Here is a 12,298-nt window from a genome sequence, read left to right on the forward strand (position 1 = left end):
TTAAGCAAACAGTTGCTTGCTATGGACAGTTTATACCATAAACAGTCTAACTTGAGAGATAAGTATTCAGCCAACTCCATTAGCACAGTGACCTGATTTGAAGCTTTGTTGGACGTTAATGAATGTTTTTAATCTATATTTGCACAGACAGTTCTCTTCGACAAGCAGCAGGAACCGTCAATAAGCAGAGAGCAAATGGATAATAGGTATTTCTAAAGCTTCAGGTGTGATCATCAGCTTTCCCTCTCCACTTTAGAAAGAGGGTAAATCTCACCAAGGATGCCAAGTCCTCAGATGGCCTGACAAGGTTTCACCTGGAATTCCAGGCACAGATTGTTTTACTGAGGAAACTCATCCCAGAAGATAGGGGCAAAGTGAGATGTCCAAGGCCCCAGGGCTAAAGAATTAAGAAAAGTTTTTTTCTTTCACTGATGCAAACTGCAAACGGTTCTGCGGTCTCCCTCCTGAGAGGCAGGGACACCTCTGGAGAGGAGTCCCAACCATCAGGGGCTCAACTCTGCCCTCAGCTTGCCTGTTGTTGCTTTTCCCACCTCTTCAGGGTTGTCAGAGCCACTCAAGCAACTAGGATATTTGAGGTCATGTGATGCTGGTTGGGGGCTTCCCCGGTGGCTCAGTGGTCAAGGATCCACCTGCAATGCAGGAGCTGCGGGAGAGGCAGATTCGATCCCTGGATTAGGAAGATCCCTTGGAGGAGGGAATGGCAACCTGTTCCAGTATTCCTGCCAGGAAAATCCCACTGAGCCTGGTGGGCTACAGTCCACAGGGTTGCAAAGAGTCAGACATGACTGAAGTGATTTAACACGCACAGAATGCTGGGGAGATCTCTAGGAGTCTCTGATTAAAAGCTGTTTTTCTTTATTGAATGTGAAGAACCAGTTTTTCTCTTATTTCTGGGAATGGCTCATGGGACCCAGGGTTCTGAGTTTCCTGAATACTTTGCCAGGGATCATCAGCATTTCTCTGCCTTAGTTCCGTCTTGTGCCATTTCAGAGAGATGCAGAGTGATTGTCTTAGCACCAGTTTCCAATCATTAACTTCCTTACTTGTCAGAACCCCTGCCTCCTGTTAAATGTTAACAACACCTGAGAGGAGATACAACTTATGATTTAATATATTTGTTCAGTGGTTCTCAAAGCGTATTCCCTTATCCTGATCCCAACAACATCAGCTTCAGCTAAGAATTTGTCAGAAGTGCAGGTCCTCAGATCTCACTCTAGATTATTGAAACAAACTTTGGGATAGGTGGGGCTCAAGGATCAGTGTTTTAATAAGCCTCCCAGGAAATTCTAAAGCATCAAAAATTTCTAGAATTACTGCTTTAGTCAGTAGTTAATTTAGTACTAGATTTCTGAGATGTATGAAATATGTGGAAACAAAACTTGATGAAAGAGTAAATTATTTCATTTATTCATTACTTATAGTGTGTTAGATACCATGGGCATAAAGATAAGATGTAGTGTCAATTTCTACAAGAAGCATATTGTCTCGAACAAATTAACCAATAAGCAATAAAACACAAGGTTTAAAATATACATAAATGTGGTGTTCTATGATGCCATAGACGAGAGCAATTCTACCTGAAAAGGTTAGAAAACGCTTAAAGAAGTGTGAAACCTATAACAATGGAAGCTTTGTTGTATGCCTGGCACTATTAAAACACTTCAATTACTTGTTTTCTTCTTATTTGTTTATTTTTTTTTTCAGTTCTTTTGTGAGGAGGGCAGTCAACCACAAGGTATGTGGGAGCTTAGTTTCCTGACCAGGAATTGAACCTGCACCCCATGCATTGGAAGCATGGAGTCTTAACCACTGGACCACCAGGGAAGTCCCCCATGTTTTCTTAAATTCCCCCAAGTTTTTCCTATCTCCCTCTTTTATAGAAAAAGGAATAGAAGCTCCAAAAGGTTAAATGATAAATGCAGCTGTGGCTCTCTTGTGCTCTTATCACAGATGATGACTTGAACTTGGTCCCAAGGACAGCACCATGGCCATCGTCTAGAGGCAGTGACCAACATGCAATGTTCGGGGCATGATAAAGGTTGGAACTCCTACACTGATAGGGAAAAATGGAAGCCAGAAGCAAAGATTTTTTCCCCCAGAGTCAATGAGAAGCCCTTGACGAATTTATGCATGGATGAACTCTGGTATATAGAAAGTGAAATCTGAAAGCAGATGACATGTGTCTCCATTCTATTTTGCTTCTACTTCTCAAGCTGTTGACTCCTCTGTCTAAACTCTACATTCTTACCCCTCATGGCATGGGTCTTATTTCTTCTGATAATACTGCAACATGAATCCAGGGCCTTTCCTAAATCCTAAAGAGCCCTTCAGGTCTATCACTGTTTTCAAATAGGTTTGCAAGGTGTAATGTCTTGAGATTAGTTGATTGGGAAGAAGATACGGAAAGATTGGAGAAAGGACAAGAACACACGACTGCTGCCATGAACTGAACAGTGTTGAGAGTAGTATTATCCTTGAGTTTGGCTGAGTTTTCACCTTCCAATAAGTAGTCTTTTCATGTAGCAAAATAATTAACCTCTTTATATCTTACATGACAGAAATTAAAATCTTGATAAGAGCTAGACAACTAAGGACCAGAAAAATCTTTTCAAATTAGACCATATTCTTTTTAAGATATGTGTTCATATAAAAATTCTGAAGGCTTTTAATCTCTTCACTCCCTGACCTATTTAATATTACCCTCTCTTACTTTAATAATATTCACAAAGAAAGAGAGTAGCCCTGCCAGTCACAGGTTCTGGAGTCAGAAGCACAGCATTTGAATGCTGATTTCATTATTTATTAGCAATATCATCTTGAGTAAATTACCCTTTTATTTCTGCTATTGTATCATCATTTGTAAAAGTGGCTAGCAGTAGTACATAGGGTTACACTGTATACTAAATTTTTTAAAAATCAGTATTAAAAATTATCACCATAAAAGTTAGCTTTTGTTGTTACATTATTAGCTAGAAGGAAACAACACAATTTGTGATTCAACTTAAATCCTTTAAAATTCAGTTTTTTAGGTACTAATTAATGCTAATTCAATTATTGTTAATGCAATGACTTGGCAATCTATTGTTACTAAATTCCTGTATTAAAATTTTTTTTTAGTTTCTTTTTGTCACTTAAGAAAAATGTTTTATAGAAATAAAGGATTTCTCCGCTTTTTAAACCTATGACCACTCACTTCATACACAGTCTGTTCATACAATAAATATAGACACTATTTCAATTGAAAAACAAGCAAGGAAAATAATATGAAAAGAATCTCCACATGCAGAAGAATAGGTTCATCATTATTACGTGACTATTGAGTACCCTTTATGTACCAAGAATATTTCCCCAGATGCCCTGGAAACCATATTTTCATGACATGACTATTTGAAGATGGAAGAGGGGTTAGGTACTCAGAATGGTGAGAAACAAAGAAACCTGGCATAAAATGCAAATAGTGTTACAAAACTCACCTTATCTCCTTCTTCCACCTCACAGAGTTTCTCCTCAGTTGCGGGATTAAAGACTGGAAATTTCTTACCACTCACTGAACTATGCCATTCATTGTTTATGAAGATCTGTAGGCAGAAGGTAAGTAAAAATAAAAAGGCATTTAAATATCCAGCCAATTTCAGAAACTTTTTATAAACTTAAACTAAAGCACTAAGTAAAGCCAATGTTTCAACCTCACTTCCCTCAGCTACTTGCCTTCTCCAGGAATTTTTTGACTGTTTAAAACATTTTACACACAAACACACACATGCATGCATATATAACACACTAAAATAAAGTAATACTTTACAATTTCACTAAGATATGAGGTCATTTAAAGAACAGAAAATACAGACTGGAGAAAACAAGTTAGAAAAAGATGCTGTTATCTTAAATAAGCATGAATTTGAGGCAAGAGTGAAGGCTTAATTGGGCTTGATCTTTATGAATCATTGTCTGTTTTCCACTTCAGATTCTGAACATGCTCATCTTGGGCTACTGGTGATTTGGTATGGTAAGTGACTATTTTCTGATCCTTTAGTTTACTGTCTTAAAAGTAGCCTGAGGGAGGACTTTCAAAGAAGATTGCTTAGGAAAAAAATCAGTTAGTGACATTTTTCCATCGACTTTTTAAAGACATAAGGGTTTCATTCTTCTTTTTAAAAGGTTATCTAGTAAATTATTTGTCCTCAGATGAAATCAGGTACTAGATTTCCTAGTTCTATCTATGAGAAAGAGACCTGCATCTAAAGAAACAGGGGGTCCAGAAAATAATTGAATTTTGTTCTGTGTACACAAAGAGTAAGAATATTAAGAAGTGTTAGTACGTCATTTTAAAAGTCTGTTTCAATTTTTGCAATACTGAACTTAACATTTCTTTATGGAAACTATAATACCTTTGATATCTCATTCATCTTTTCACAGAATAAAAATATCTTATGTAGCCAAATTAAGAAGTACTATTTTTGTGATGAATAAAGTTATGTTTTATTTCTGACAAAAGCTAGAATTTCTTCTATCTCCTCTCATCCCATTATTTCTTGTTTATTCTCTTTTTTTCTTATTCATTATTGAAATACAAAAAAATCATAAGTACAGTGTTGAATATTATGTATTGTGACATCCTGTTAGATTATTTTTACAATATGAACTAGTTTAATTCTAAACCACAGGTAATTGACCCATGAAATTTAACATGAAAGGCGACATACACAGTGTATCTGTAATATATACCTTAACTCAGACATCTCCTCTTAACTTGATATTTAAAGATTAGTTATTAATTGTGCAACTCTGAGGGAGAATGTATTGAAACACTGCCCCTCAAGGTTTAAATTGGTTGTTATGCTAAATACAAATTACTGAACTATTTAAGATTTCCCAGTGACAACTCTCAAGATTATACATTGTTGATTTAAATATTTATATTGTGTATATTTGAAATAAAAGTAGTCTTTTAAATTAACCTGTGAGTTTGCACTGACTTAGCTATTCTGTGCAGTGTCCAAATTTAGCTTAACATTCTGTCAAATTAATAAGATATATATTACTATATATCACAAAATGCTTACATATAATTAATTCTATATTCTGTGATTTACAAGATTGTTACCAAAAAAAAAAAAAATTATTACAAAAGCATTCCCTGTTCTCCTACACATCTACTATAAAGCTTGTCACTTTTTTAAAAACTCATTTTTAAATGTCTGCCTTTCCTCTTAAGCTGTAAGTTAAGATAAGGTCAAGGACAGTGTGTGTCTGTTTCTCTGATTTATCCTCAGAACAGAAAAATCCCAGCCAAAGTGTTCAGCACAATCCCAGCCCTCAAGTGATCTTAACCTCAGTGAAGAGTGAAAAACTCTTAACTAAATGACTTAAAAATTGAATCAAAGAACCTAGAATCCAGTAGTTACATATGGGTAGGATCTATAATATTCTGCACATGTGTCCACTCTGATATTTTAACTTGCTAAAAAAAAACAAGAGGAAGGATATGTCTCCTTATTTGCCTATTCATGCCAATGTAACCTATGTATTTGGAGGAGTTTCAAAGAATTGTAGTGCTAGCCTGGAACTGACAGGAAAAAGATGTGGACATGAATAATTAAAAGGGGAAGTTGTACAAAGCAGTTCAGATAAAGAGAATAGATGTCCAAAGACACAAATATGGAAGTTTGAGAAAGATAGAAGTATCAAGAAAATCCTTGTTTCTCTGATAGGGTAATATAATACAGATGAAGACCATAAAATTCCTATTAACCTCTAAGAAAAAATATAAACATCTTAGTTGAACTTAAAGAAAAATAAATTTAGATTACAACTACTGCCTTGCTCAACATCTTTTGGAGTGAATCAGCATTGTAGCTATTTTTTTATATTTACAATATTTTATTTAATGATAAAATTCATTTTTAAAAGATGGCTGAGGGAGAAATAAAAAACTGTTATACCATTATTGTAAACATAAGATTTAAATATTCAATGAAATTTATCTTTAGATACTAAGAAAAGTTAGAGGAAATTTATGATGAACAAGAAAATATCATCAACTTATAGTCATAGCTTAATTGTGCATAGAAGCCTTGCTCTGATTGCTTATCCACTTTTTACCCTAGATGAAGTTTAAATGGTTTTAGTCTACTTGTGAAAATCAAATCTACTTTCAAAGGATAAACATTTATTATCTTTCGATAGCAAAGACATTAAAAGTAATTTGTTCTAAGTTCTAAAGGCAAATTTGAGTGAAATTCTTCCTTTTTTGGCCTAACAGCAAATCTTAATCTCGTACAAATAGTTGAAACAAGTGTAGATACCTAAAATTGACTGCTTTGAAAGAAACAAACACTAGGCTGAATGTGTAAATTTTGGTATGTTTGCTAAAGAGTCCTTCACTATATATTATCTTTTTTTCCCTGAAGTTATTGTAGACTTTGCAGTTCATATTCTTCAAGTTTACAGTGTTTTCTTTCTTACGTCTTTAGCCCTATTTTTCCCCCAAGAGATCACTGGGAAGCACCTTAATCAAAGTGTCCCAAGTTCAGCTCATTGTCATGTCTAGCTTTACACTGCTCTCACTGCAAACTAAGGTTTTAAAACTTGTTCTTGCATTCTGTCTCTCTCTGTCTCTCTCTCACACACACACACACACACACACACACACACACACACACGTACACCTTCCCTCTTCTGTTAAAGACACACAGAACCCCTACTCATCCTTTTTTATCACTGTGTTCTATGCTACCTGGAGAAGGGAAAGTCTACCCCCTCCAGTATTCTGGCCTGGAGAATTCCATGGACCGTATAGTCCGTGGGGTCTCAGAGTCGGACATGACTGAGCAACTTTCACTCACTCACTCACTCTATATGATCATAAAAAAGAAAAACAAAAAAACCTTTCCCTGTTCTCCCTGACCCCTATCTCTGCCTAATTGATTTTTCATCTTATAATCTTCCTAAGAAAAACCAGTTCAAATTGTGGCACCTTCTCAGAACATGTAGGTTGTTCTCCCTTCTCAAACTCTTCATCATGGGGTTCGAGGTATGTCACCACTTGTCCCCAAGATCATTTTCCAACCTTTTATCCCACTCTTTCCCCTTTGTTTCAGCCTCATTCTACTTTGTTTCTCAGACTGGAGTTTCATTATTTTCTTCTCCTCATACTTCAAATCTTTTAAAATGCCATTTCCTCCTGAGGAGTTGGTCCAGTTGGATTTAACCTCTTTTTTTTTTTTCTCTTTCCTAACATAGCATTTTTATCCTACTAATAAATTACTTATTATGTTTTGTTTTGAATTAAAGCTAGCTATCTACACATCAGCTCATCAGATAACAAACAGAAACTAAAGACATCATGTTATTTGACCTAGATTCTTTAGCCAGCCTTGCAAATTTCTAATTCTGCATTTTCTCTACTCTAAAGATAGTATGACCTCCTCCAATTTTATATCTCTAAACTAAGAGAGCACAAAGTCTCCCCCATCAGAAATATGCCCAGAACTCCACCCCTCCACAGTGCAATTTCACCAAAATTCTAATAAAAAGAAGGTACAGAATGTATTGTGTTTTGTTAGGCCCGTGGTGAAGCTTTTCATCTCCCACCTAAGTCCTCTTACACTGATAATTTGTGGTTTCAACTTTTCAATAATATGCTCTCAATATATTACAACTTACTTTTTTTTAAATTTATTTTAATTGAAGGCTAATTGCTTTACAATATTATAGTGGTTTTTGCCATACATTGACATGAATCAGCCATGGGTGTACATGTGTTCCCCATCCTGAACCCCACTCTCATCTCCCTCCCCATCCCATCCCTCAGGGTCACCCCAAAGTATTACAAATTATTTTAATCCCTTCATACATTCTCTTTGGTGAAAGAACCATTATAATATGTATGTACCATCTATTTTCATTATCAGACTCTTGTATTTAAACTGTACATAAAACTCCCTTTTCAGATTAAAGTCAGTGAATATTTTGTAAATGAGCATTAAAGTAAGAACAGAAGCTTATCTATCCTCCTCCAGGCTACTAAAGAGATCAGTGGCAGATGATCTCAAATTACCAGCAATTACTCTGCACCTTTAATATAGGGGGACACAGTGAACTTAATTTTTGTTCGAATTTGTGCTTACATTCATATGACACAAATGGTCGCTTTTGTTTTATCAGAAAATTGTTGGTCAGATAATGAGTAGACACCTGAGAAATACTCTGTTAGTAATAGGGAAACATGGAAGATTAGTGAGCTATGACCCTGCTTCCAAGTGGCTGTGATCTAAAAGGAGAGTATATTACATCATGATCAGTCAGTAAAGAATTGAAGATTGTAGAGTGCAATGGCCAAAGCAGTGCTTTAATTAGTAAGTTGCACAGAGAAACTCATAGAAGAAAGGAGCATGGCCTAGAAGAATGCAGCCTTGAAAATTAGGACTGAATTGGTAGAAAGAAGGAAAACAAGGAGCAGAGAGAGGGAACCCTCTTGGAATATTTGGAGCACAGTCGAGAGATCAGCCCCAAGCAGAGAATTCCAGTGGAAACAAGTCTTAGATAAATTCCAACAGTGAAAATGAAACCAGTTAGTGATGGATCTTGACACCCAAGTTACTCTATTCTGGGTGTTATAAGACAGTGGCCGGATCAAATGGATGTTTTAGAAATACTGATTTTAATGTACCAAAAATGGATTTGAGATAGAGCAAACAGTCAGGCTTCTCTGGTGGCTCAATAGTAAACAATCTGCCTGCCAGTGCAGGAGACACAGGTTCGATCCCTGGCCTGGGAAGATCCCCTGGAGAAGGAAATGACAATGCACTCCAGTATTCTTGCCTGGGAAATCACATGGACAGAGAGGCCTCATGGCCTACTGCCCATAGGGTCACAAAAGTTTCGGACAAGATAGACTTAGTGACTAAACAAAAACAACAAACAGCGTCCAGGGCATTAGCCTAGAGACCATTTTAACTTTCCAGGCATGAGGTCTTAAGGCTTTAGTGAAGAGTGATGTATCAATATAGTCTGCAAATTATCAATGATATACATTCTCCCCCAAACAGCAGCCTTTCAGTATAAAAACAAAATTTGGCATAGATAATGAGATGAAAGAATCAGGCATTGTACCATCCTTTCCTTCCCCTTAACTGTGGAGAATTTATTGGTAGGGACTATATTGATCATCTTTTTCTCTATTTTAATTTTATCCAGTTTATATATGCCTTACAGCCTACTGTGTAGCTGAATATTTTTGAATAATTGTCCTTCCTATAGTTATATAAAATGGTTATATGGAGATGTATAGGTTAATAAATGTTTATTAAAATGATTATGAAACCATTTTTAGGTCTGTTGAAATGATCTATCCTGATTACAACTTCATTTTCCATTTGCTGTTTACCTTTAGCAAGTTTGGAGGGAAAGGGATCATGCTATAAAAGTAAAAAACAATTATTGGATCCTATTTAACCACTATATTAACTATATTCTAATTACGAAGTTTGGACTCAGGATACTTTTGAATAATATATAAGTGCAGTAGACTCCAAGTTCACAATACTGATGGGAAATTATAGATGCCTAGGCATACTCTTAAACTTCAAGTGCTTCTTACTTGGGGAAACAATCAATGGAAATGTTGAGGCAACTTAATAATTGATTTTTACTCTTTAAATTTTAGATATGTCAGATTGTAAGAGATACATTATGTAAATTTTGATTTAAAAAAAGAAAACGGCTGTTTCCTGAATGTAGTTTAGTGTCCAAGAATAAGTCATAATTTTGAAAGAAAGAAAGCCTTTCCTGAGCAAAAGTTCTTATAGCTTAGTGTCTTTGGTATACAGCTACAATTCTAAATACATAGGCACTTTCCTCAAAATATGACTGCTTTAGATGTAGTTAGATTTGTCTAATAGGCAAATAAAACCTATTAGCCTTATGTGCTAAGATTTTGAAACCCGTTGGCTTAAAAGAGAAGCCCTGACTCCCTGCAAAAGTCCCTTGGGGTGCCCCAAATTCACCTGATCTATGCAGGACTGCAACCAGGCCAGCAGCTCTGGATGCCATAAGAGAAGCCAGCACTTTCTTGGTGGCAGAGAGATTTTAACAGATCACATTTTCAACGCACAAAGAATCTCTTTTAAGTCACGCCAAGAGTGAGGAAGGTTGAAGGGATTCTCCGTTTTATGTCACCTGTGTGAAATTCCAAACCTGAGATCCTGAGTTTCGGCCACGTGAAATAATGGGTACAGTTGAAAACGTATAGGAAGTGATGGATGTTGTAAATGTGTTAACTTTTCCCCAGCATTAGGAAACTAAAATGTACCAAAGACCCGGAGGGTGGGAAGTGGGGCAGGGAGAAAGAACCAAGATGGGAGCTGATAAGAGAGAGAAACTAAGCAAAAGTCAGGTGGGGGTGTTAAACATTTAAAAGAATCAAAGCTAGATCTTCTGGCAATTATTTTTAACTCAAACCCCGAGGCAGCAAAGCAAAATGTTGAGACTCAAAGTAAAAAAAAAAAAAAAAAAATCCAAAAGGAAATTAAGGAGGAAATAACAGATGGGAGGAAAATGCTTAACTGCAGTCAAAAGAATGAAAACAAAATGAGAGGGTGGCCAAAACAAAAGTAGGAGAAATAAAGTTTTTCTTTTTCATTTCTGTTTTATATTACAGTCTGAATTCAGTAACATGAGTGTATACTCTTTTCTTACTTGTCTTTGGAAGAGGCTTTTCATCCTTTTCAACTCAATCAGGGAAAAAGAAAAGATGCTGAAGCTTTCCTGTTTTGAGCCACATCATCATTTTGTCCCATAGCTGACAAAAATACTCATCAATAATTTCCATATATTATGTATACCCTATATCAGAGGTAAGCTGCAGAAGCACTCAAAAGTTCTGTAAATATTTAATACTTAACAATACCAAGACCCAATAATATAATTGCTTGCATATATACCTTCCTTCTAAAGAAAGTGCCAAATGTAGAGCATAACTCAGCTGTTTGATATTTACATTTCTTTGACTTTTGAAAAAGTATTCGGAGAGCAGTGGAAATGGTCAGTTAATGGAATCAGGGTGAGGGAGAGAGTTGTTCAGACAAAATTTTAACAAGTGTGATGTTTATGCAAATGCCCAGTCAAGAAATTCACATTAATAATTCCAACATTACAATAAAGGTATCAGGTATAGATATTATAATATCAGAAAGTCAAATATTAACAACATTTTACATACCTTGCAAGCAATGCCGGTATTTGTGGGAACTTTTGACAGACTCACACACACTTACACACTCGCACACACGTTATACTCAAAATGTATCACTATGATGAAATCCAGTTTACACAAAAATTTACTTTTCTGATTTGTTTATTAGCAGTGGCTCTTAATTAAATGTTTAATAATGAAGTGATTATTGCTCATATTCTTTGGAACAGGGCTCAATGTGGCCACTTCAATCTAATAAATGTATAACACATTTGGCCACAATTATAATAGCATCATGAATACCCAAATCACCACCACTCTAAGCTAGATAATTGCCACTTTAAGACAAGTGCATGGCCGTTTTATCAAGGCTAGTATTCCCAGGAGGGTTCTTTTATGCTGATCTGTGTTATATCATCCCATAGATTACCCAGGCCATTTTAGAGATACTAATCTAACTTTGGGTTGCTCTTCAAATGAATTGTTTCTCATACTCTTTAAGAGTTTTTCTCACCCCACCCCCTTATTCTGGCAAGTAGTTATTGACAAATAGGTGAAGTCCAGTTTAAGGAAACCCTGTGAACACTTGTTCTGAGAGCCCTTATGAAATGGGAATAACACCCTCTTTTAGGGGATGTGCTATTTACTTTAGGATTTTGTTGATAAGATTTTCTTAAAGCTAGGCAGGTACCTGAGAAGAAAACAGTTTGCCAAGACACAGTCTTCAAAGATGAGTTAAATATTACATTCTTAAAGAAGGTTTATATCCCAGGAAAAAAATCAAAGTTGGTTCCATCACTGCTTGTGTCCATGATCTAGTTCTTGCTGGACTTAGCACTTTCTGAAGGAGAAAATAAATACTTCTGGCCTGGCTGGGTGTGAGTGGACTTTCCTGTTTCTCCCAGAACGTGTGACAGTCACTTTCTGGGAGAAACAGGACGTCAGGTCCCTAATTCAATGGTGACCACTGTGTAGGTAAAGTTATAAGACTGACTCAATGCTTTTAAACAATTGCTGCTGATCAACAGACCATGCTTTAAGTAGCATCAACAAATCCTAGAAGTCTATTAGAAATCCAGAATA

At 36.0% G+C, this 12,298-nt stretch overlaps 2 protein-coding genes across 2 annotated transcripts in view; both read right to left on the reverse strand.

Annotated features, from left to right (window-relative positions):
• The window catches only part of LOC122686324 (60S ribosomal protein L7-like), a 675,506-nt gene that overhangs the window by 198,761 nt on the left and 464,447 nt on the right, over positions 1–12,298 (reverse strand). The gene's annotated exons all lie outside the window — the stretch shown is intronic.
• The window catches only part of ALDH1A1 (aldehyde dehydrogenase 1 family member A1), a 51,398-nt gene that overhangs the window by 33,425 nt on the left and 5,675 nt on the right, over positions 1–12,298 (reverse strand). Inside the window, exon 2 of the mRNA XM_043891503.1 lies at positions 3,495–3,599. Within this exon, the coding sequence (XP_043747438.1) occupies positions 3,495–3,599 (105 nt within the window). The remainder of the gene's footprint in view (positions 1–3,494; positions 3,600–12,298) is intronic.

The sequence above is a fragment of the Cervus elaphus genome, chromosome 29 (genome assembly GCF_910594005.1).
Source record: "Cervus elaphus chromosome 29, mCerEla1.1, whole genome shotgun sequence".
NCBI classification, from domain to species: domain Eukaryota; kingdom Metazoa; phylum Chordata; class Mammalia; order Artiodactyla; family Cervidae; genus Cervus; species Cervus elaphus.